The sequence below is a fragment of the Plodia interpunctella genome, chromosome 19 (assembly GCF_027563975.2).
Source record: "Plodia interpunctella isolate USDA-ARS_2022_Savannah chromosome 19, ilPloInte3.2, whole genome shotgun sequence".
Classification (NCBI taxonomy): Eukaryota; Metazoa; Arthropoda; class Insecta; order Lepidoptera; family Pyralidae; genus Plodia; species Plodia interpunctella.
The window spans coordinates 5,680,488-5,708,204 of NC_071312.1; the positions used below are offsets into that span (position 1 = coordinate 5,680,488).

Here is a 27,717-nt window from a genome sequence, read left to right on the forward strand (position 1 = left end):
ATTTAAATTTATTTATGTATTAAGAAATATATATAAATATAGTATATTTGCCTATTTTTTCTTACTAAATACTTTAATAGGATATACATTGCAAATACCTTTAAAATATTCTATAATTTCAGAATATCTTTCATGGTTATATAAGCTTCAATATTAAAGCGAGATCCCAACTCTGTACAGCGACAAGGCCACGAAAGCAGCTACCTCTGGGCATGATCTACCTTCGCTCACTGAGAATACACTAAATAGGCTGCGAAACCAAGTGGGACGGTGTAAGAACAATCAGACTAGGTGGAGATTTTATTTATACCTAATCCACAAAATGTATGTGAGTACGGTCTCTCCCCAAATAATGAATCACCTGTTATCCCTGCTTCTAACACGTGCACTCAGGATGACCTGTAGCTGCCACCGATGAGGCTTTTAACAATACATTTCGGGGAAAATTTGAACAGATCGTTAAAATAGCATCGACATGTCAAAAAATGTATATTAATGATAATGATCGGAAACTTCTTGGTAATTTCATAAAATACTAAGCATTAGTTCTATTTGATTCTCATTCCTTGTAAACCAATCGACACATCATTTGTTACCCAATGTGGTACTTAGAGCTTATTTATGGTGCATGTGATTTCGTGAGGTTCAACAGGTCATAGCTTTAAGATGTGCAATCTATTTTCACGTTTGATTCCCTTAGTGTGTAATGATACCCACTTATTTACTACTTAGATTTAATTTACATGGCTATATACACAAGACGAGAGGAGGATCTCAAAGATTTGTTAACGACTGTCGAACGCTGATAGAAGACCACATGACACGCGTCATGAGCCAAACAACGTGGCCTGGCTAATCTTGATAGATCCACATATTGCCGCGGGATTTCTTTGTTGGTGCGGACGATATTGATATACTGAGGCCGAGAGGATAATTATTTGTACCAATGGTCTGGAAACTAAGGATGCTGAACACCGTGCGAAGTTTAGAAAAAAGTAGGAAATCGGTTTCTGAGCTCCTGCGCAGAATAAAATAAAGACCAAAATAACGCTCCGACGAACGAGACAATTAAGTTTTCGCTTTAGAACATCCAGTCAAGACTAATAAACTAATCGTTCAAGACCAGTATTTCACACCTGATGCGCACGCGCGGAGAAATCCCATACAATGGTAATCCACGAGTTAAATCATGGAAACGGGCGCTTTCCATTGTCAGTGTGAAAGCACAGGTGTTAGAATTTTTGTACAGACGTTAACATAAATTACTCCATAAGGACCTCTATGACATGGTAATAGGGGCAAAATTCCAATTAACATACCGGTGCCCTTTGCATATTCACTTACACTGGTAAATAACTTTAGTCCGCAAAACATCAAGGCCGTTTATAACTTAAGACTATCTTGGGAGGAAATAAAATATAAAAGGTATGGCTTTTTCAAGTAAAGACGTAACTTTTGAGACGTGTCTGTTTTATAAAACAACATAAACTTTCATTTAAAAAGCTTTTCTCGTGGTTTTGAGAATCCTGTCCGTTTTAATTTTAGACTATCAAACTGTTTTTTCTTTCATAACTAAAATATAAAAAGAAATTATATGGTTTAAATTTTTGACAAAATTAGAATTCAAGTAAAATGTATACATAGTCAAATTTGTACACTAACGAGATTAGACATTAACACCTTTCAAATTTCTTTTTAAATAACGTCTCCGATTAAAATTTTCTTCATTTATAAGACGGCTAACTTTAAGGTCTCCCTAAACTACTTACATTACGAGATTTTTCATTCCCACGCATATGTGCACTACACAAATAGACAAATATTTGTTAGGCCCATTCGGTGTTCAGAGGATGTTTGGATAACTTTCGAAGGGCAACTGCGTGTAACGAGCTGTATCTATTATACTGCTGCTCTAGAGATAACCCTATAATTTACATCAATTTTTTCAAAGTTGATGTGTTGGGCGCAAACCTATAATTCAGAACTGACGTAGTTGTACTGACCCCACATTAAAATAGAACGTATATGCAAATAAGGTAAAGCAGATTAAAGTAGTGTCTAGACCCTCGTAGCTCATAGGTTAGAACCTATGGGGATTAAGTTAAGAAAATAAATACAAATAGTGATGAAAAAATATATACAATATATATACAAACAATAACCTAAAATTATATCCCTATCACATACAGAGTGACGTCACCGAGATTTATTGACTTCTACAGCTAGATGTTTTATTGCGTGGAATAAAACTGAACACGATTTCTAGAAACTAGTAAAAGCACGGCCAGGAACAAGGAAGCACACATTGTAGCTGATCTTCATTTATATGACTATCTCGGGAACGGAGAAACCACGAGAACCGACGTCGTTAGACAAATACACGGAGCTTACTATGGACCGTCAGAAACACAATATCGTGTCCACAAAACATTATTCATCATAGTTATTGAGAAACTTAGGAATCGCTTTATTAAATTTGACCTTATGTCAATATTTTTTGTAACCTCCAGATTCGCCACTAACAGGTGTTAGTGTTAGTGAGTCAGTCGCGGTTATTTTACCTAGTATTGGACAAACATTTATTGCGTTTGTAACTCTCTTTAGCTAGAACTTAATTAAGAGCTTAGTCTAACTTTCATGAAATTCGAAAAACGTTTTGCTTTTTAGATATCAATGACGCATTTTGTGACATTACGCCGATAAATAAACTGTTATTCTAATGACTGAAGTAATTTGGATCATAATCTTCAATTCAAACTAAATTCGCAGCTCGCAACAATTTCATTCGAAATCGCATTTTCATAGTAAGCCATTCAATTGATACATCCAAGAAATCGAAAGTAGCATTGTTAGGATTTAAGACAGAGCCATGTAGCACAGCCAGTCGGACGAGCACAATAAATTATGCCGAACGTATCTACACGAGTAAAGGGCACTATTTGCACGATGCAAAATTAATTGTTTCAGTATCCTTACTAACTTTCCTTCCTTGTAGAATGAATTTATTTAATACTTGAATTTAGTCTTTCAAATTGAATGATCTTTGTCAGACATGTCACGATTTTTTTGTTCAAATCTTCCCATTTTTATGGAGATGAGAAGATATGTAGCGTGGCTGGACAAAAAGCTCTTAATATTTAGCAATTTAATTATAGTCAACTTGAAGAGATTTTATTTATTTATCCCGTTTATGACCAAATAACAACAATTGTTATCTCATCATTCGTCAAGTATTATATTGTAAGTAGCTAGTTACCTACACTATTTCCCAAGTCCCAAGACAATTAATTCTTTTTAATAAACAAAACACAGAATATTTGGTATTCGTGATCAAAGTCAAATATTTTATATATGTCTGTCATATATAACAGTTACTTATTTCACATAATTTAAAAATATTTTATGTCTTATTTTACTATAGTAAGTAAAATATATATATATATATATATAGTATATTAATATAGTAAGTTTCAAACTATATTGTGCACCTAAAATGTTGAAATCTAAATCAAAAACAAAGAGCAAAATTGCAAAATATAATTTATCTCCAACTATTCCCTGATTAATGAAGATAAAGAGACAGCCCCTTAAAACTCGCAAATGTAGGAGTCTTGTTCAAAGGTGTAGATTATAAGCATAAACAGAGATATGCAGGATCTGCCAATTGTGATTATGAAGTTTATGACGAAGTTGCGGACGTTGTAGATAAGGGAGAAAGTAAGCGGAGGTCACCGGTAATATGCTGGGTATAATAGCCATTAGCATGGAAACCTGACGACATTCATACAAATCGCGCATAATAATCTGATTGCTGGGTTTGCTAACGCTCATTTGCTTGGTGGTAATAACACCCCTTGAATGCTTGAATGGATAGATTAATCTTTTTTATGACAGTCATTTCCAATTCGGGTGATTTTTATTGCAATTAACAGAATCTCTACTTAACTACAGATCGAATTATAGTTGTCATTAAATATACTATTAAATGTTTATATTTATATAATGTTTTTATCAAACTTATTTATCATTAGACCGTGCTACAATTTTCAAATACAGCCTTTAAAATAGGTTTACTTTTATTTTTAGCATAACTTGAGATGAGAAAAATGAGAAATATTAATATCCGCCAAAAGAAACAATGAAACGAGTTCATAGTTTAAATAAAATGGTAAGTAATAAAAGCAAAACCCAGTGACACATAAGTGCGCTATTCAGTGGTAAATTTGGACAAAGTAACGGAAAAACTCCAGTTTACAGGTCAATGGGTATCAGTGTCACTAGATGGCGGTGATTGATACACTCGAAATGCCTAAATTATTACAATTACTGTACAATTTTACAACTATATTAACAACACAGATATGCATATACATAAGCGATTTCAAATTGTGTAATTTCTGAATATTGAAGAATAGAAGGAATCTATTTAAGTAATATGCCGATAAGAATAGGAGAAGGTAATGATGCCATACATACAAATAAACTTTATTATAAAACACATGAGAAGCTACTTCTTCCTATTGTTGGTAGTGCAAAAGGAAAGAAAACGAATCATATGTTCTTACTTACACCACTAAATCAAATAAATTAGTATAAGGTGAAATAGGTATAAACATAGTAACACATGCTCAACTTCGTGGCGGAATATACAATCATTACGACAACTTAATAAGTCGTAAAAATGGATTAATTGAGGCGCGACAGGAAATGCGCACGCGCACAATAGAGGGCTCATTGTCGCCGGATATTGGAGTTAGGAAAGGGCCCGACCTTGTACTACGGGACAGTAAAAACCAAACCAATACAATCGAACTAATATTGCTAGATGAAGGTCAAAAAATGTATAACGCTATTATTTTTGAACAATGGGGTCAAATCAAAACACGACAACAGATCCAGAGATAACAACTACACAATGACAATGTGATAACAAACAATAGAGATCTTTGTTTGTTGTTTCAACCTTCTTTGTTGATATGTACTAACTAAACAATGATCATAAACAAGAACAGTTATTTATCCTACAGCATTTTGTTGCAGTTTTATTGGTTAAACCATTTAAATTAATAAATATATAATGATCAAAATGAAACCTGATGATCAAAATTGGAAACTTATATTTCTGTTTCCAAAGGAAACAATTAGGTTGATTATAAACTTTCTTGTCAAATGTACATATACGACAGCTGCGATTCTCGCACAACATATATCTTTCGACTGCTTGATTCTAAGAATGTGATAGTAAAACAGAGCTTTCCAACCTACTACCTAAATCAAAAACGTTATCCTTTAAAAATCCAACCTACATACAAATCAAAAAACTCAGAATACAGCTTTGACAGGCACGAACGAATCTTCAATGCATAATTGCAAGCGAAAATTCAACCAATCAAATGTCGATTATAATAATGAAGAGCATAACGCTCGGGTTGCATGTCAGGTTTGCAACAACAGTAATTTTGAAAAGCGTCTCAAAAAAAAGCAGAATCTTCAACGTTGCAAAGGGAAGATGTTAAGACAAATATAATTGCGGGTTTCGGTGTTAGGCCACAAAACTACTGACTTCTACAACGAGATTGCTTACTTATTTATTACAACATGCTGTATACATGTATTTTTCTACAAGAATATGTGGAGATCGGTTTTCATATTAATTGTGGACACTATTTACTGCTTATCTTTACCTGCTATAATACTTATTGTCTTAAGATTCTTAACTTGCAATTACAAATATTTGACATTCTCATCGTTGTCCAGATACGAGAAATTTATTGCTGATCCATTTATTCCTCACTACTCATAATAATGCGGTCACAAGTTCTTTTAAAGTTTTGTTCTACATTTTCTTACAAAGCGAAAACAAATTATAGATAAAATGCCTGTGCAAAACAATAGCTGTCATAATTGTTAGTTTTCACGATTAAGCGACGGCATGGCCACGGCGAGGTATAACGACTAGAAACTCAAAACAAAATGTGGAGTTAATGTAAGCCCTAACAAAGAGGTTGATTGTAGTTTATTTGTCTATAGTCCTGATTTAAACTCTAGAGATAATGATGCAGATAGGGGTGGTGTACAGGCCATGGTTTTTATGGTCTTGGGTTTAATTAGGAAAGTGATTGATTTATTGTTATTGAACGTCAAATGCTATAAAACGAGAAAGCAAGTAACACTGAGACATGTAATTTCCACAATTTGACATGGATGTTTAATTGCAAATGAAAGTTTGTATGAGAGTGATAGAAGAGAGTGTAAACTGTCTGACAATATCAACTTAGAAGTTTAACATATCAGTATAGTGGCCTAAATAAACGTTGCCAATACTTCACTCTCATTCGGCGTGACACAATTTTACCCACAGCCACAGCCTTAACAGCTGACAGGAAACAATAGCATTCCTACATAGTATTCTCGTTAGGCAGGCTTAAAGATTTATTATGCGGTCATGGTCACACGGTCATGGCGTCACAGACGAGATGGCACTAATGAACACGCGAGGATGAGAAAGAAGATCTACAGTAATAACAGCAAAATTTGTTTCTTTGTAATAACTTTATCTCATGAAAATAAGTACCTACATAAATTAATACGAATACAATAAATATACATGTATTTACAACAGCGGACATATCCCATGTAGGGATGTCTCACAGATAATTAGTCAGTCTGTGTAATTTAAAAATGTGTAGTTACTCGGCCCACGAATTTATAAAGAGCTTCCGTAGACAAATATTAAGGTTTTGTAGATCATGAATAAGAAGCCAACAGCTGTTTTTAGAGGCGACTCAGTAATTTACATAAAAAAGAAAATCAATAAGGCGGATAATAACGCCATGATATCAATTAATGGGACGGTGGTTGGAGTTTCCGCAAGTTAAGCATAATTACATAATGCACCTGGAATGAGTTATAGACCTACAAATAGTACTCGAGAAGGCAAAAAGGCTGGCTTTCTAATAGGCTGGAATGGATTTTCACATATATAGTTAGGAGTACCTAAGAAGAGGGTCGTAATTTCACATTTCAACCCGGAAAAAAACACTGTTACCACGCGGGCGAAACTGCGGACCGTAACTAGTAAAACAAACGCAGCCATTGTTCAAATAAAATGTAATCGACACGCAGTCACGATGCAATTTAATTTATTCGCTTATTGTGTTGTTACTGCTCCAGTTTTCCGAGTGTTTGCAAATGGTAATTTATATTTTGTGATAAAGCTGTGAATGTGATAGTGGCCAAATACAGCCTTATCTGTTGATAACGGAGTTTGTCGGATTTCAAAATAGCTCTTGGAATACGTGCAAAACTATTTGCAATTTGCATTGTTTGTAAAAGATCAGTTTTTGTTTTGGAGTGATTATAAAATCGATTTTTAGTTACGCATAGTAACTAAAAATCGACAATAAGCAGCTTAGCTTTACCCATAGAACATCACATTTCTTTCATTTTTTTATGCATAATATATATTGTCCCTCTATATTGAATGCGATTTCGGGTTGAGAACCTACATTTCCATGATACCTACTAGGAGACTACGCCATATTTTTACACTTTAAAATTTGCGTTTTGAATTTACACCAGATAATATTTGGAGCAGGTTTACTATAATTTATTAAGCACTGTTTTCTTGTAAGGTAGTTTTGTATGATACGCAAGTAGTGTACACAAGGGTGTCATGTCCGTTCTCTGTTTCCAAAGGAAACAAGTAGGTTGCTCACAGATTTATAAAATTCTAGATAGATACCACTTGCCGTGCGAACGAATATGCCCTATATTTGTGTCGAATTAGTCAACTAAAGTTGAGAACTACCGTAATGTTATGATTTTTATAGCCAATTCGCCTTAAATGATTCTGGTAAATTTTGGTTGCAATTTCTAGCAGTAGATCATACACCATGTAAAAATATGGAAAAGCTGTAACAGAGTGGTACACCAGAACTGGAAAACGGAGCGTAGGACATCCGGCAGCTAGATGGGTTGATGATGTAAAGGAAATTTCTGGCAACAACTGGATGGGGATGGCCCAGGACAGAGATGGTTGGCGGAGACGGAAGGAGACCTATGCCTAGTCGTGGGTCACGGAGGGCTGCAGATGATGATGATGATGATGATGATGATGATGATGATGATGATGATGATGATGATGATGATGATGATGATGATGATGATGATGATGATGAAAGTGACAAACAAGTAAACATGCGGTTTCTAGTAAAATATATATCTCTGGTCGCCGTATTTCGAAGCAGCTCCTGCATAATTCAACCGTTGTTTCTGTTGCTAATACACGACAGGACAGTACTTCCCTTTCAATATTACATAGCCCTGTTTACGCGATTAATAAATCAGCCATTTACAAACTATGTAATTTACGGCAGTAGAAATTGTTAAGTAAAGATAGGTATATAAAATGAAATAAATAATTAAATATCCACAGATAAACAAGGTACATAAATCGAATGAGTAAAGATAAAAATTCGAATGGGATGAGACGCCACCAGGTAAATATGGGAATCAAGAATTGCAAGTATATTTTTGACTGCAGCTAGCAATATAAAACCTACTTACGAATTTCCTGCAATAGTAATACAAAACCTACTATGTATTTCCTTCAAATAGTAGATTAATAACTGACCACTAGTCCATTAAACGTTATGAACTCAATAAATGAACTGCAATCTCAAACAATAAATAATATTGTACAGTCAATGGCACATTAGACTATCCAAATACATTGCTAATATGCCGCATTTATTGGCATGTGATAATTTTATATACATTGAAGCCATAGATAAAAGAAATATTATTGAATCGGTGGTAGTCTAATGGTTGAGACTAACGCCTGTCATCGAAAGTTTCTGGGTTCGAAACCTACCTGCCATATCATTCATGTATTTCATAAACAATTAATTGCTTTCGGTGTAGCATTCGATTAAAAATGTTCTCTCTGCATCAGCTATTGGTTGACTGGTAGAACTGCCTTTTACAAGTTTTTGGAATAAAGTTAAATAAAATACTGCTATTAAAATTTGTCAGATGCCTTTAAACGACTAAAATAAAATCTGAAGACCATAATGATGACAGTAGACTGAAGAAAGACTTGATATGCACTTGACTGTACAAGATTCAGGTGTCGACAGCGTGAAAGTAAATTAATTATCAAAATTAAACCGCTAACCAGCCATCGACGACTTAAATTGATAACGTATAAACGAGTTCATACCGCAACGAAACTAACTACAAATCTTTAGATATTGTCTTCAAAACTTGTATAAAATCAACCCTATAGGCTTAACAATACAAACCAAAATTAAACGGCATAATCTTAACGAGATGTTAGGGCGAAATTAAATAGCACCTTATGTTTTAACTGCAAGAAATGAATAGCGAAACAAGAACCTTAGCTTTCTCAGATTTGAGATAAAACGGCTACAGTTTAAGTGACAAGTAAAGACATCATATCAAGGGCTGGCAAACACTTGTGACATTTGTACAATGGGAAGCATTTTTTAGTTTTTATGTCATATATATTTTAGGACAATCAGGATATAGACCAGTTTTAAATTTGAGACGAAGACGTTTATTTTACCTTCGTTTGTCTTCGTTGTATCACACAAATATCTGTAGCATTTTCTCACTTTTCCAGGTCAACCATTGGAGAGATTTAGGGACACCATATAATAGGCAAATATAGCAATCCAAAAGAGAGTTGCCGTACTGATAGAGGTTGTAAAATAACAGCCGAATCTTCGAAATTTTAAGGTTTTTTTTACGCTGACCCCGGCCTTACGGCTTCACAGCTCCGAACCCAAGAAAATGCGAAGATGAAAATATTGTAATATATATAGATGAATAACTAAGTAAAGTACTTAACGGATTAAATGAAGACTGGCAGGCAGAAAACTAGGGAAACTCGCAAAACAGAGAAAGTTAATTGGTGAGATTTCCTAGGTCTCCGATAGGGTTACCTAGGTCTTTGGTAGGTTGGGTTTGGTAGCTGAATGCTGAACTCGGTTGACCTATATGGTGTTATCAAGATGAGAAAAGTGTGAAATTGTGATTAAAACGCGGACGTAAATCCTATATTGCCATGAAACATGTTATTAAATTCATCAGAAATAGTGATAGGCCCATCGCCTATTAGAAAATTCCATTGACTTTTACAACCTGTCCGGTTAAATAAGCGGTTGAAACATAGAGTTATGTTTTTGCACGTTCCTAGACTATCATTGGAGTCAAGCTGACCTATAATCAGATTCAATCTTTCCATGATTAGTGAGATTATATCAAATTGAAATGTCAAAATAGTACATTATTTCAAGGGAGCAACAGTTGGTCATTGCATGCTTATCTTTATAATTATAAAAAGTCGCATGTACGCGATAAACTTAAAAACTACCAGTCTGATTTTTTGGACGATTTTCGCCAATTTATATGTGTAATTTATAATGGTTTTACCTCAGCGTAGCCAAGACGGGCACGCAATATCCTTGCATTCACGACGGCATCTGTCCGAGTTTTGTATAGGTTTTTATGAAAGTTAGACATCAAATTTCGGACACATGATGGTGTACTGTAATGATATGAGCAAGCTAGTTGATTTTATTTCTATCAAATTCAGACAATTCGCGACGAAATACAATCCAGTTGGAAAAGCCAAAAAGAAGCATAAACTAATATAAGTTACACGATGTTGTATAAATCGAAATACAGCAAACCATTTAAATAGTTTCGTGTACCTACCTACTGTATGTTTTGCGTCATCACAAAAAATCATTTAAAAAGTGACAATTGCAATTTTGTAATAGATACATAATAGAAAATCACTTTATTACGCAATTTTACTTCCGGTTACCGTAAAATAAATTAGTTATCGTCCAATAGGTATCTAAAAAATAATTAACTTTGCCTACCTACCAGTTGGATTTCATACATTAATATGAAAATTAAACAGATGGAGAGTGTATGAGGATTTTTAAAGTGCAATTGAAGTGGTAGTAATTATAATAAATCTTCAAATGGAGGCAAGCCATTCGCACGTCAAAAAGTGAATTGAAAGTATAAATAAACACAACACTATTATTTTCTTACACAATATTATATGGTTCCGATTTAATGACTAGGAATGAAATATTATATTATTTAATTATCCAAAATATTTGCTTTCTGGACATATTCAGAAATAGATTTTGCCTACTTTATGCATATAGAGGCGAACATTGTAGCTGTCGAAGCTGTCGATTGACAGCAGAAGTTGACAATTGACAACGTTTTAAAAACTAGTGAATAGATTTTTTTGCTACAATCACAATCGAACGAGCGTTAGATTGGTGCGAATGTCGAATGATGTTAAGTGGGACATGGATGGGCCATATTTGCAGAACGCAGGAATAGCCACAGAATCCCTGTTTGCTGGTGACGAAAACGATGGTCCTAGCATAGTTGAACTCGGCAGATAAGGATTGACGAGGTTACGCGACTGAGGGCGAAGAATGAGTGGCGAACTAGTGGTTTTTGTCTAGGCAAAAACCACTATTTATATACCATATATATTCATATACATATTCACTATATCGTATATAGTATCCCACTACTAGCAGTGGGATACTATATATGCTAATAAAAACATAGTGATTCATCAGGAAGACAAAAGTAAAACTAGTTAAGTAATTTCAATTCTGAGGTAACAAATGCCAAATGATCTGAAGCAGAAAACCCGCTACGTAACAGTTCAGAAAGCGGTATCTAAAGTGCTCTATGAAAATTCTAATAAAGGAAATCATATCGATCTGGGTTTCAAAGCACGTATTATGATGGAATGGATATTCAGAATACTGTGGATATTCGAGGTTCCGAACGTACCCTGCGGCTACTAGCTGGATAGCGTATTGTCAGATACTTTTGCCACATAACATTACCACAAGCTTTCTAGTACTTTCGAAATTACTTGTCTTTGCACCAAAATCTAGATCCCTTTTGATACAGGAAGTTTATTCATTGCATAATTAGTTAAAAAACTCTGTTAATTAACCGAAAATTGTTATAATAATCGAAGAAATGTGGAAGACATTTGCCTAAATAGTTAAAACATATGATAGGTAGAAAAGTTAATAATTTTAACGATTTTAGCTAAAGGGTAAAATTACATTATGTAGTGTAATTTACAGACAAGTAATGGTGATATGTTGTTGACTTTACAACACCTCAAATTCGACTCCAAGTAGGTAGGTAATAAAAATTCGTAGACACAGTAACAGTACATTCAGTTAATTTTGCAAACTCACTTTCGTTTACAAATGACACAGAAGTGAGCGTACTCTTGCGGTCAAATTAATATTTACGAGAATATTGCGAAAGTGTATATCCTCAAATTTAATCTCAAGGCCTTAATGGACTTGACAGATGGTTTAATGACACTTTATTTTTGAACAATTTCTTTCGCCACGCTTAATTACCGCTTATAATATTCCGTCTCAAATGTATGTAAGATTTTAATTAACGATTTACTAGTTTAACTGCACGAAAGAGCTTTGCAAAAAATACAAGTCAACTTACCACAATAAGTTGTTTATTTTAGCATTCAAAATCAGAACTAGTTAATTTTTTTTTTAAATAAGTCCCCAAAAACAGCTAAAAATTGCTCAGATTCATTTCACCGCGGACGGAACCGCACTATAGCTATACATAATAATAATAATAATAATAATCCCGCAGGGCAGCTTGTGGCGAGCTGTTGGGGAGTAGCGACCCCACGGACCTGAGTGCTCCCAGGGGAGGCCCCTGTTCCTCACCTCCGCCTTCCTTCCCCAAGGTCGGAGTGGAAACCGAGAGGTAACAGGACCCCTACCTCTGGCTTGCCTTCATCGGCCGGCCAGAGTGGAGTCGCGAGAGCTATATGCTCGAAGGGTGGAAGTGTAAAATGTCATAACGCCGGGGGCGTCTGACTGGATCACCACGATTTCGCGCCCCGCAGACTCACCTCTCTACACCCTTAGCCGCTCACGCCAATGTTGCCCCTTTGGCGTCAATCGGGGCGACTGATTTGAGGGGCCCATCCAGTGAGCGGCGAGTCACCACCTGCCACTGAATAGTCAGTTATCATGATTATGGCAGGTGACCGAACTCTTTGCAATAGCCCATTCTCAGTCCATCCAAATTTCATTCTATAGACCAGTACTTCTATCCATTATTCTGCAATAGTTCACACTCCCGCCGAGACCTGCTCATGGGCATATCATTTTATTGGTATATCCGGGAGCGGGTCTTGGCGGGAGACCTACACAACATCAAAATTCTCCAAAGGGCCTCTACGTGTTGGATCCATATCTCCACGCAAGCCTCTCAAAGGACCGGACTTAGTGCCGTGAATCCCAAAAGGAGATACAAATAATAATAATAATATATATCTTTATTTTTCTCCACAAAAAACAACTTAAATATAACATAATTTATATGTACAAGCACAATACAATTAACATACATACTATTATATTGTGCGTTTGTGTGTCTTTCTTTCAATTCAAAACAGACAACTGAACTGGAATGATTTTTGGTGTGAGGAAGTGTAAGGCAAAAGCTAGTTTCCTTACATATTATAAAACAAAGTCCTCTATCGCATATGTCTGTCTGTCTGTCTGTTTTCGATAAACTCAAAAACGACTGCACGGATTTTCATGCGGTTTTCACCAATAGAGAGATTCCTGAGGAAGGTTTAGGGGTATAATTTATTATGTTTTTACCCGAGCGAAGCCGGGACGGGCCGCTAGTATTATATAAATATAACATTTATCTTTTTCGCAACATCAAAACTTAGCAAAATATGAGTATGGTAGCGTGCGTACACAGGTGCGCGGAGCGATAACATCTCTTGAGAATTATAGGCGCGCTTACATCTGGGGACCAGTGGAATTATAACTTAAACTGGCTGCCGACAGCTAATGTTCTCAAGTATAGCCTGGTAGCTGTCGGCAAACGATATCGCTTTGGTAAATGGCAGGGCGGTGCTAGGAAGTGTTAAAATGGGAATTTAATAGAAAATCTTGATAAACGGAAAGTCCGGAAAGAGGAGCTATTTTCACTTTATTTTTAACTGTGAGCGGTTTCGAGATAAAAAGTAAGTAAAGTGCTACTTCAGTGAGATATTCTATCCGCACCAAATTTCACATGCTTAAATAGTGATAGGTCGCGAACCCGTCGCCAATTAAAGAGCCCTCTACCTTGATTGACTTTTACGATCTACGCGGAAGGAAAAAACTCGAGATAGCACTCTATAGATAGTCTTTGCATCCATACCAATGTGGAAGGATATAAATAAATATTGTATTTCTAGTTGTTTATCACCATCATAACTTACATAGTAAGTTACACACTTTATATGATTCACACGCGAGAAATGAGAAATTGTTTTTCTTATCAAAACATACATCTTTTTCATCTTTTCCCAACAGTGCCGGAAAGAGCAACTGCATCACACATCAAGTTACGATTAAGATCGGAACTAAGTTACATCGTTGTTGAACTTATCGTGCCGGGGATCGAACTCGGGACCTCCGGAGTAGCGAAGACTGTGGAATGCTCAGACCTGAACGGAGTAACAGATGGCGTACTTAAACAATGACGCCAGCATAATGCCTACCTGATTATAGGATCCAAAAAATAATTAAAAATATTAAAAGGAAAAAAGAAAAAAATTGCGCAGAGTCATCATACACTTTTCCATGTTATTCTTCCATATACAAGTCACGATCGACTCAAATATGGAGCAGAAGATTCCACATATTTCAACCGAAAAACAAATAAGAATCCCTACCAGCTGACGTAGCTGCAGTAGTGGCAGTGAATGAAGTAATTACGAATTATGACCAAACTAGCTGCGCCAAGGGGCTTCTCTTCGCTAATTTCGAAATAAAAAAGTACCTTATCTATTATTCCAGGTTATATTCTACCTGTGTACCAAATTTCATAACAATCCATCCAGTAGAGTTACGTGAAAAAGTAACAAACTTATACACTAAAGTAACAAACTTAGTAGGATATATGGGATTTAAAAATGAGCTGCTAAAACAATATCAACTTTAGAAACAAATGCGGTTGAGTAGTAATACAGAGATCTGCGATGAAACTTATAGATCTTTATGTTCAGTAATCTACCCCAATTAGAACCAGGTTACATATCAAAAGCACTTTCTCTAACCTTTGATGACAATCTGCCATGACGCATGACGTCACGCGGCAAGATATGATCACGCGCAGCGGTGCGGCTTAACGTTTTTTAGGTTATATTGTTTGTAAATTCAATTATGGCTATTGATTGATCGTCGTTTCAGTAGGTATAGTCAAACTACATTATTGTTATAAACTATTTCTAAATTTTTATTATGATTATCATTTATTTACATTTACTTCTCTGTATCTTCATCTCTCTCTTTCAGAGCAATACCTAATTGAAAATTTGGTATAAAAATATAGGATATAACTTGGTATAATTAGATGGGCTAATTTGTATCCCAAAATCTCGCGGGAGAGATATAGATCTCACAGCGGTCTCGGCACTTTTCATATAATTTATTATAGGTAGAATTAACTTTCTAGGGGCGCGTGCGATTGGACGCACAATAAACTGCTCGTACTCACCCGGCCTGCGCTTGCGCGTACACTAATTAGCAATAGTAAGTGGCTGGCGAAAGCAACTGATTTTACACTACGATTATTATATTACCGTCGGCTGTGTTATATCAAATTATAAGCCTGGTTTCTATTAATGAGGTACATAAATCTATTTATACTATATTTTGAAGAAATTCAGTACTAGACATTTTCTTTTAGGTGATAACCCTTGAAGAATACCTACTTGTGGTTATAAACAAAGCCAGTATAAATATATATACTTCAGTAGTACCAGAACATTGTAGAGCTTCGATATTGTCTTTGCAAATTGAGAAAAATACATAAGTAAGAAATAATTGTACCAACAAGACATCTCAATTGAGTAACCTTATTTATAACTGCAATCTGCGCTTGCGCTTTAAACATCAAAATGTGCACCGAAAACAGATTACAAGACACCGCTGTCCAAATATGGAAACAGTCATAAAAATATTGAGATTGTAAATAAACTTTTACTCGCTCGTGAAAGGAAGTCTCTGAATATCAGGCATAGGCTTTTTACGATCTGACGAAATAAAAACTTCTGACTTGAATATTTTAGTTTAGTCAAGTTTGTAAATAAAATTGATGCGACAAAATCCTACAATCGGACGAGAAGATACTAATATAACACGTTAGAACTACTAAAATAAAAAAAACTGAAGACATGATGAAAACAAATTGGTTTTGAAGAAGAAAATAGTTATTAAAAAGTGCATAAAATAAACGAAAAATGTATAAAAAAAAGTAACTGCGGAAAAACAAAAACACAAACACATCATAATTTAAAAGACACTCGGTTACTTCCAGAGTAATGCTCATTGCACGTTATCCCTTGTCATAAGCGCTAAATCGCAGTACTTTGAGACAATCGCTGCAATAACCGATATTACCCAGATCGATGGATGATAAATAGATAGCCAAGTCACAAAGCGACGACGACCTTTATGACCTTATGCTGGATGAGAATTTATTGACATAAGTGATGCTTTGTATCCAGATTTCTTCAAATAATGAAAAATAGGCAGGGTGTATACCCTGCCTATTTTTCAGCAGTATTGCCATGTGTCGAAATAAATATATCTGCAACAATTTTAAGTTACTAAAATACTAAGCAGTAACTAAAATACTCATTCCAATACATAAGTATTCTAATCGAGATGAGTTCATTCAGGTTCAATTCCATAAACTTTTGAATAAGGATATTGATTTACACGAGGAGTATATTTTCACATTGTTTATAATGTATTTATCCTTTACAATAGGTATACGTATTTATTTATATTATTTATTATATAGCTTTCTGTCTCTATCTTGTTTGTTTGTGTGTTGTCTTCTCAACCTACCGCCGGATGACTGTAAACCTTGCATGGAACAAGTCTATCGTCGTACATTATCTTTTATTTTAACTTTAATCTTTTATCTTATTTTTCGTTCTATGTTATTATACAAGCAAACAATATTTGAGTCTGGCTTTTGTCTCTAACCAGTCTAGTTTAAACTACACACATAGAGGTCATCGCTTCGGGGTTAATTCCACATCGTGCGCAGCTTTCCCGCGGAATCCACGACGCACATTAGTCAATCAGGTTATAGTATCAGATAAGCAATTTGTAAACGATTCAGATGTACCGATGCCCCCAGAGACACGGGGTCGCAAATGTCGGGGTAATAAAGACGACATCGAATTGACAATCGAGTTTCTATTTAGTTGGTGCAATCGTGAGTAAATTTGGCGTGCAATTTTGTTATAGGGGTCAGGTACCATTGCCACGTTGCGCTTCATTGCGACGTCGTAGCAGGATGCGGTTCCGTTATGTTCTATAGGTTTTTACATTAACGAACATCGCGACGAACGAAATTCCATACAATTTCTGCGTTGTTCTTATCCGTCGATGGACTGACAGACGTTCGTCGTTGTAAAATAAACCTGATTGTACGCACGTTAGCTATATATAATAAACAGTGATTATAATAAATTCAGTAGTTCGTGCCTAGACAGACAGACAATAAATGTCGACACAAGTCATGCTTTCTAACAAACAATCAAATACACATTAGAATCACTTACAAATTGCTCCCATTTATCTTTAGCTACACTTAGATATAAATTAGATAGAAATGCAAAACTAAGCTTCTAATGTCGGTTACACACTATCGCCGAACTAAGACAGATGTCGACGCGAATGTAAAAACATTTACTGCAATGAAAAATCAGCAACGTTGCCGAATTCGCCAAAGTTTGGCAAACTGTATAGCGATAATATATAGCCGGAATAAATGAGAAACTATTCTTCTATCCACATACGTGATATGAAGAAAACAGTATTATTCTTGAAGTGGTAACATTTTCAAAAATTAACTAATTTAAAACTTATAAATAATTAACAAAATAAGTCGGTCGTTCGTAAGTCAGTAGTAAGTGACATGCCAAGTTCAAGAGATAAAGAAATAGGTGACGTGACAGCCGTGTGTTAGCTTTTTATTCTCATGCCAGCTGCACACTGTTGTCGAACAGTTTGCCAAACTTTTACGGATACGGTATACATTGCTGGTTTTTCATTGCGATAGATAAAATCACTTGTACAAACTACGCAATGTTCATGCATTCGCATAGTCATGTGTCTGAGTTCGGCGACATTGTGGAGCTGGCATCAGACTAAACTACATAACACAAGTCCGTAGAACGATTGTTAATGGTTCTTAATGAGAACTAAGAACAAGCTATTACGTACAAATGTCACACGGATGTAATTTTCTAGGTGTCAGTAACTATTATATGTTTAGTAACACATTGAAATAGTATTTAATAATATAATAGTTTATTGCACAATAGAATGGAAAAAGGCAAAGAGACCTTTGTTGTGACACTTATGTTGTGGACATAAATAAAGAAGAAGCGGTGGTGGTCCAGAGGTTACGTGTGTCGTAAAGGCTCCAGGCGTTCTAAATAAAATCTGACACCAGTGTTATCGATAACACACTCGATAAGAAAGAATGAAGAACTCAAAGTTAGCCTTAGTTCTAAAAGTGGACTGACCTGCGCACCAACTCGTGGTAGACGATACGTTAGATGTCGGTAGGTAGTCTTAAAAGTCATGTCTGATGTCATTAGGCGACTTGAATAAAATCTGACACCAGTGTTAGCAATAATACACTCGATGAGAAAGAATAAAGAACATAAAGCAAGACAAAAAATAGCCTACTCTAAAAGTGGACTGACCTGATGTTCTCTCAGCTTGCGCACCAGTTCGTGATGGTCGGCGGCGCGCGCGGCGGCCAGCGACGGCGGCGGCAGGCGGCCCTCCATGCTGTGCAGCCAGCGCCGCAGGCAGCGCAGCTCGTGGCCCGGGTCTGGTGGAAGGATATGATTCTTTACTTATACAGATACAGATTCACATTATTTCTCTTCGCACGATAACAGGCTGTTTTTTATTTGTAAAACTTGATTAATCAATTGTCTAAATAACAGTGAAAACTGCATCAAAATCCGTTGCGTGGTTTAAAAGAAGAAAGTTTAGAAAAAGACAGACTATGAATGCTGTACCATATGTAGAACATAGTACGTATTATAACTTAACGCTAATATTGCATGCTTGTAGGGGTAAACTGTTAAAACTATTGTATTGTATATGGCATCTATACCTTGTACTACACAGTTACTGCAATAAAGATATTTGAGTTTGAGTATAAAAAATCCCCAGATTCTTGGGACTCTGGTTCGTTCCTAGATTTCGGCACCAATCAATGTTTGGCATAACAATGTAGAAAATTATATATTCTCCTCCTCCTCCTCAGCCTTTATTCCGGCTACCAGCAAACACTTTGCCAAACTTGGCTGTTGGTTTTTTCTTGCTATATTATAACAGGTACTCTACTTAGTTGAATTAAGTCCAAGTAGCGCCATCTGGTCTATACTAAAGAAGTTAATAACGAGTATAAAGCATTCAATTGACCGCTACTACTTCAACAGCAGGAACTTCAACTTACTTCAGACTTACTTCAACAGATGGCGCTTTTTAATTTTTCATATACCATTACCCAGCAGTGAAACGCTTCACGGCTCGTAACAAAATAAATAAATAATGGATTACAAAATAAATACTAACCAACAGTATCTGAGCCGTCCCCATCTTTATGCAACTGTTCTGGGCTGAGCAACAGACGAAGACTTTCCCATTTCACCTTCAGATGCTCCATGCGCCATGTTACCTGCAAATTTTAAGTTTAGTAAAAAAATTTAGACAGAAACAATCATTTAAAAATAAAGAAGTAAAGAATTGCAGTAATATGCTATGTAATCAGTCTGTGTGAAAGTGTTTAAAACGAGATACAGACACGGAAACTATGATTTGAAAAGTTTCAAATAAAATCGGATAAGGCTTTTAAAGTGGCATGACTAAAGGAAAGGCCTCAACAGCTGAGAGACAGTAACAACATCCCTAAAGAGAGATGGGGCGTAAGACGTAAGACATCTGGTACGCTGTGATAAGTGTACTCAAATTATCACAAATTGACTAGGATAACAAAAACCATTAAGAAATAAAGTCTACTTACTTCAGCACTGGCTTCGGGCAACCGCTCGAGTATAGCGCCGGCTTGCTCCATAAATTTGATGCGGCGCGGCTCCACGGAGACTAGCTCTGACATGCGGTTCTGAAATATAAATAATAATGTAATAAAAATAATAATGTATAAATTCGAAACTGAAACTATGTACCTAAACTTCTATTTCTTAACGTGACGACTCGGCGAATCATATTTGTGAAGTCAATAAGACGCCATCACTACCTAAACTACATATTCCATGCCAGTCCATGCTAGCCTGGAAGCGGAAGAAAAACCTTGAATGTGCCAACTGCTTCTCCCGCGCAGGTTGTAAAAGTCAAACACAAGGGGTGTTTGACTTGACTTTTGGAATGAGACTTTTCTAATAGTCCAGCAACCTATCACTATATAATCTCATTCCACCATACAGAAACGTGTCGTTCGCGTTTCGCAACTCTTGGCTCTGACTAATTAAAATAACTAACTACTAATACATATGTTACAGCTAAAGCCTGAAGTCCGGCAAGACCTGGGTGCAGCCTGTCTCAGATTTCTCCTTTTCATACGTATAGCAGGGAATAAATTAAAACCTAGGTGTACCCTGCTTATCTCCAGATAGACCTAGGTAGTCAAATGTAGTATATATAATAAGACTTACTTCGTGTGCATTCGTTTTTAAGGCCTCAGAAGAATGCTTCTTAAATGAGTGCAAACGATTTTAAATGTTTGTACTTACCATCCTCAGCTTCCGGCTGGCCAAGTTCTCGGGACTAGAATAAATCTCCTCCTGGACGTGTGTCAGCCACTGGCACAACTCCTTGAACTCAGCTATCAGCTGGTTCAACGACCACTGGCGATTGAATCCGGTCGTAGGATTCAGTAATCGAGGCTGGTGCAACGCTGACGAATTGTGCGATAACAATTCGCCGTTTGCTTCCTGGAATAGAAAAAAAAATTTGGATCAAAATCAATATGAGGATATTTTGAAAACGAGTATGATTTGAAAATAAACGTCGGCAGCCGATCCTGTATGCACAGTCAGGTCTTTTCGAGTGTGTATTTTATTCAAGTTGCCTAACGGCATCAGGCATGACTTTTACGACTACCTACCGCGTCTAGTGGTAAGAAATCGCAAAGAAACTAGAGACTTTAACAAGGAAACCTGCATACTGTCAACTTATGTGCGGGTTTCCTCACGATGTTTTCCTTAACCAGAAGCAAGTGGTGGTGTATGAAAAAGTATTATTATACAGACTGGTATACAAACTCATTTGGCACGAGTACGATTCGAACCTGACACCTACCTGACCACACACGGCCGGTCTTAACCACTTGAACACGTTGGTGTTCAAGTGTGTTGATGGTAAAGCGTTGGCTTTACCATCAATCAAAACAATGCATTTTCCCGACTATAATTCCAAAATTTCGATCTTTAAGACATATTGCCCATGTCATTTCAAATTCAAATACAAAACTCCTTATTTAACTTAAGATGATACACACAACTAAGTCCACTGCCGACTTTCAACGCAGGTGAAGAAAAAGCGGCGCAACAAACTTCAATGATCGTATGGCAACCTAGACATAGTAGTGAACACAGCTGTGACACGGACCTTGCATGTGTCTATGATCTGGTTATCCATGATGTACTCGTAGTGGTGCTGCAGTAGAGGCCAGAGGTCGTCGCCGCAGCTGCCCCCACTCGCCGCGGAGCCCCAACTGCGCCGCCAGGCTTCTCGGCACGGCTCTTTCCTGAAAATAGCAATACGTCTCATATTTTATGATGACATTATGAATTGGAGAATATGAAAATTTTATCCCTGAGATAGACAAGGTATCGTGAAACGATTTATGAATGTGATAAGTATTATGAGAAGTTGCATGCGGAAAATGTTGTATTTAACTATTAAATATTAGAAGGTAATGTGACGGGACTCTGTAACATGTAATATCTGTATGTATACCCATATTTTAGCAAATAAACTAATTGAATTGAAGAAATTCTTACTTGATAATATCATTATGTGTATCTTATGCCTAAAAACTATGCGCCTTAATAATAAAAATGTAATTCTCTGATTAGGCTTAGAGTAGCTTTTCTTTGTTTTGTCCCTTTCTCTCTTTCCGCATTTGACATTGAAAGAACGAGATAATACAAAGAAGAACTCAGAGAGTAACGTTTTTATTAATAATGTAAGTGAAAATAATTTAAGAGATAGGAACAGAGCTGTCATCAATCGTCCACACATTCGTATATTATGTAGTATCGAATGTAATCCCTGTTTAAAGCTTACCTCTTTTTAGTGAGGCTGTGGTAGGGCCGCTCGAGTTGCTCTGACGGGCCGCCAGGCGGCGCCTGCGCGCTCCTCAGGGACGACAGCGAGAAGCTGTTCTTCATTGTGGAGTGCTCGAAACCTGGAATTCGGAGAAGCATTTGTTTACAAACCGGAAAGATAAAACATTTGACGAATACGTGGTAACCACGTCCGTCTTGCCTGGAGCTCCTGAGTTCGATTCCCAGAACGGGAAAACATTTTTATTTTAATACATATTAAAAACAATGCTCTTTATAATGAAAAATCCTCAAAAGCTATACTATCAGTAGGAAAGATGAATTAGTTAAAGCAATATAAAACATATTTGTATAGAAAGGTACTCACTTGCAGACATCTTGACACTTCTCCCAGGAACTTCTAATGAAACCAATTTAATTACAAATCGATTTTAGCGTTCCGTTTGTTCGTTTCTAATCAATTCCTTCTTTGTACTCAAATACTAACTGATTCCCTTATCTTCACTAATTTTCGTGTTTAAAAAGTGCAATGGCGACTAGATTCGTTATTATTAATAAATAAATAGGATCATGTAATCTTAGTGGACTCATGAATTTGATGTCTTCTTGGCTTGGTTAGGGCCAGTGGTTCGGTGGTTACATTTTGAATGTCTTTCGTCGGCGCCCCCTGGGTTCGACAGTTCATAAGTTCCGGAGGCGTCCTGAAAAAAAAAGAAGAATTAATGTAAATTACTATCAGTGATCAGCGATAAGCCCGCCTATTCACCTTTTCAATTAATTATATTATTTGTTTTGTAATTCATAATAAATGTAGTTCATAATAAAAAAATCTAACATAATTTAAGCTAGTTTGTTTCATCTCATTCTGTCAACGACAAATGCTCGAAAGTGCAATAGTGACAAAATATAATTTAGCTTAAAAAATGCTGTAACTTTTTAAAATACATTAAGGTTGTTGTTGTTGATGTTACGACAAATATAACAAATCGATGACCAAATGGGAAAATTGCGAATAACCCCAGCTTATAACACGCTACCTGTAATATCGAACGTTAATACCAGTCATTTTGCAAAACGTAAGGGACAACCGAAGGCGTTTGGTGCTGCAAACAACAAATTGTCTAACTGTTCGGAAAATTGCAATAAGTGGCACCAGTCTTTGACGGGAGAAAACAATTGATTTGGTGAAAGCTGCCTTGCTAAACTAGTGATAGTAAATCCTTACATATTATAAAAAAAAAGTCTGCCGTGACGCGTCTGTCTGTATGAAATCGATAAACACAAAAATTACCGGACTGATTTTTGTACGGTTTTCATGAATAGATAGTGTGATTAATGAAGAAAGTAGGAAGGAACGAGCGAAGCCGGGATAAATCGACCAACCAGACTCACAGGACCATAAAAGTTTGCCTAAAAAAGGTATCAATCATAGATTATGTCACAAGTCAAAGGGGAGCGAAGGGGTGGACGATATGCACTTCAAGTAAAATTATTTACAAACTATACAAACCATGTCATGGTTACAATGTGAATTTTAGCGAGATTGAGGCCCAATTTCAGTATTTTTTAAAATAGTTTTTATTTTATTTTATTTTTATTAGTTACGTAATTTATTTTGACGACCTCAGTGGAGCAGTGGTAAAGTTCTTGCCACTGAACCGAGAGGTCCCGGGTTCGATCCCCCGTCGGGTCATGATGGAAAATGATCTTTTTCTGATTGGCCCGGGTCTTGGATGTTTATTTATATATGTATCTATTTATAAAATATAGTATCGTTGAGTTAGTATCCCATAACACAAGTCTCGAACTTACTTTGGGGCTAGCTCAATCTGTGTGATTTGTCCTAATATATATTTATTTAAAAATGTTTCTCATATAACTCCTTTAGAATTATAAAAATATATACATTATGAGAAACACGTATTATTTTATGAATAAAGATGTTGCGAATGTAAGGCTTAAAGCCCTCTCTATCTAAATACTTTTGCCTTAAAGCCATGGATGAAACTTTGTGAAATCCACCACAAGAGCTTTACGTCCAGCATGGCATACATAACTGTTATTTTATGGTCAGCAATGAAATGTTGTTTAGCCGTCTAGCTCACATCGATCACACCGCACATTACAATACGGATTTGTTTCCGTGAACAACGTATTTCTTCCCACTTCGCCAGTGGAGCGAGCCGTTATGTGCCCAGTGCCATTTTCTCCCCATATGGCATTTAAAGTTGAGGCGTGTGACTCCCGCCCTAGCCACTTAATATCATAACGTGAACATCGTATAAGGCGACTAAGGGATAAACAGCCTTAACGATCGATAGCATTTAATAGGAACAATATTCCCAAAATGGTTAAAGCATTAGCTGAATGTTCTGAATATTGAGGCTTATTTTTTATATCAACTTCGGGTTTAAGGGCGTCATAACCCCGAATACCACCAGGGAGGATAAAATAAGTATCTTTTGTTATACTTATTCTCCGCCGCCCGCGTATGCCATCAGGAAATTGGGGAATATATATCTTTTAATACCCCACTGCCTCATTTCTTATTATGTTTGGACAGGGCTTTACTTTTCCATAATATCAATTAAACCATAATATTACAAGCCCATGACCACAATTCATAAGCGACTTCAAAGTCAATTAGAAAGGTTTACTAGTAGTAGATATTTATCTTCTTCTAACGCCCATATATCATTTCTGACTACTTCCGTGTCGTTATGCCTCTCTCAATAGGGTTGAAAGTCGCGTAGAATATCGCGTGGTATTCTGTTCGTAGCTAATATTGTTATAATGATGGATGTTTAGTTTGGTACCTATTAATCTAAGTTAGCGTATCACAGAGATCTTGTGTTGTATGATAAGCTGTCTCAGCTTTCACCCGAAGGTCAAATGAGGTGGACACAAGTTATGACACAACAATAGAGTTATATAGACTAAGACTAGCTTTTGTCCGTGGTTTCGGACGAGTGTCCTCAGGGTAGTTATAATGTATTTTTCCGAGTTGAACTTCCGTACTTCAAACTACATAAATGCGGGTAACAAACAAACCAACTTATTTTCATTTAAAATATTAGTTGGGATTAGGATAAAACGTATGTATGGTAAATCCATACGTTTCACGTCGCAAGGGCTGAACCGATTTCGATAAAACAAGGTACACACATTTTTATCCCGAAGCCTATCAGCAAAGACGAGTTATCCATACAGTATAATAACAACTTAGTTCTAATGTCACATTAAATAAATATTTATTTGCATTGTCTTCGAAAATTCTCACGAAATGCATCAGTCGAAGATCGATTTTCGTTACTTTCCAATAACTTGGAAATGGATCAAATTGACCCCAGACTGTTTAATCTCACGGTTACATGGAATTACTACTTAACAACGTATAGTAACTATGTTATAGAGCTATTTACAAGTTTCTCGATAATTCACTATCTAACTATCCCATATACATTTTTTTTAGCAGTTGTAGTTGCACCAGTCAATTTTGAGGTTAAATTTAACCTGCGCGCCGCCGTCGTCGTGTCGATTTTATTTAGATAAAATAGCGTAATTTACATTTTTCTGCGCAAGTAAAATTTTAAGTCAAAGTTGACAAAAATACTTTTGTGTCAATAAATGCTTCTAACAAAAAAAGTCTTAGCTCTTTTTGGAAGCACTAGGGTAAATAAATAGTCGTTTCTTCTAAAAAAACAAACTTTTAAAGCAAACGAATCGTTTCTTTTAACACAGAACAGAACTTTTTATATCCTCCCGTGGATGGTACTAGGTACTAGGCGATTGGGACACACAAATGATAGGCAACGAAACATTCCGCAGTAGAAGCAGTCAGACAGGCTGTAAAATCACAGCTGAATCTTATAAATCTAAGGTTTATTTTTTAACCTGACTTCAACCCTCAATGCAAACGAAAACAACCGAAAAGTCTTGCACTCAACTACAACAAAAATCTGGAATGCCTGTGGCGCGCTCTACTGCTAAGCTACACTAAGTCTAAAACGATAATGGTTGGCTGGACAGCTGATGGCCTATATTGTTGAACAATCAATTTCATACAACGGTATTAGATTAGACTCTATCCGGGCAATTTGATAAATTGGTCACGTCACGCCGTCCATATTTCTTAAAATGAAAACAGTAAAATATATAAAATATATGTACTTTAAATAAAATAAAGATACTTCATACTTAAAGGACAACTAGAGCCAGATTATTCTATAATTTTCAGTTATGATTTGATGAGCTATATTTATTAAATACTTACATCAGAAAAGCCATTTCAAAATGATACATTTATGGAAGTTTATATAAAAATATATATACCATGTTTAAAAAAGACCCGAAATCCATACTTCCATACAAATCTGTCTGTCACGCCTTCAGGGCTAAACCGCTGGGCCGATGTTGATGTAATGTAGCATAGATAGGTATATAATGACCCGATGTCAAACATAGAAAACCAAACGGAGTTGCAGGCAACAGCTAGTAGATTATAACCTCTCAATCAAATTAACCACAGCCCGTCACACCGACGACAATAACAACGTTAGATAAGAAGAGTCATGTCTAAATTAATTCATTCGGAACACAATCAGTGGTTAAACGATTAAAGAAAGCCAGTGATTACACTGTCAGATTGAGACGCATTGCTTGTCGGAAAGAGATGAAAGTGAATTAGTGATATAACCTCCTATTATCACTATCACAATGTGCACATACGATCGTGCGAAATTTTATACAAACTATATCATACTTTCGAAACGAAAAAGACAATTCGCTTGATTAAGTTCTAATTTCCAAATGAAATTGGTACATTGTACCAATCAAATCGCTGCGAATTAGACATTATTCCAATAAATTTTGAGGCGTTACAGGCTTAACATGATGTACAGTCGACTGCACCTGTCGAATTAAGGACAAAATAGAGAAGTGAAGAAAACAGGCGAATCTTTGTTTGCTAACTTTGTTGAATGAACATCAATCATATTCACCTACTAACCGATGTGACACACTGAGTTGCCGTTCAGCGAACTATGTGCAAAACTATTGGAAAACATGAATAATGAAAATATAATGCGTAAATATACTTATTTGAATCAACCGTTTTAATATTAAGGCCTGTTGGTTAAACACATCCTAATATTTAACATTCTACATAAAGGTGTATGTAAATATATACAAGTAGTTTCAATTTCACTATTTGCTTTCTCTAATCTATTTTG

At 36.0% G+C, this 27,717-nt stretch overlaps 1 protein-coding gene across 3 annotated transcripts in view; it reads right to left on the reverse strand.

Moving 5' to 3' along the window:
- The window catches only part of klar (klarsicht), a 249,060-nt gene that overhangs the window by 131,325 nt on the left and 90,018 nt on the right, over positions 1-27,717 (reverse strand). For all 3 annotated transcript variants that reach the window (XM_064436592.1, XM_053759837.1, XM_053759838.2), the window contains 7 exons: positions 22,854-23,187; positions 22,488-22,608; positions 21,807-21,945; positions 20,930-21,130; positions 20,203-20,301; positions 19,755-19,857; positions 18,869-18,999 (listed from right to left, as the gene is read on the reverse strand). In XM_064436592.1, coding sequence (XP_064292662.1) covers positions 18,869-18,999; positions 19,755-19,857; positions 20,203-20,301; positions 20,930-21,130; positions 21,807-21,945; positions 22,488-22,608; positions 22,854-22,863 — 804 coding nt within the window. In that variant the 5' untranslated portion in view covers positions 22,864-23,187. The remainder of the gene's footprint in view (positions 1-18,868; positions 19,000-19,754; positions 19,858-20,202; positions 20,302-20,929; positions 21,131-21,806; positions 21,946-22,487; positions 22,609-22,853; positions 23,188-27,717) is intronic.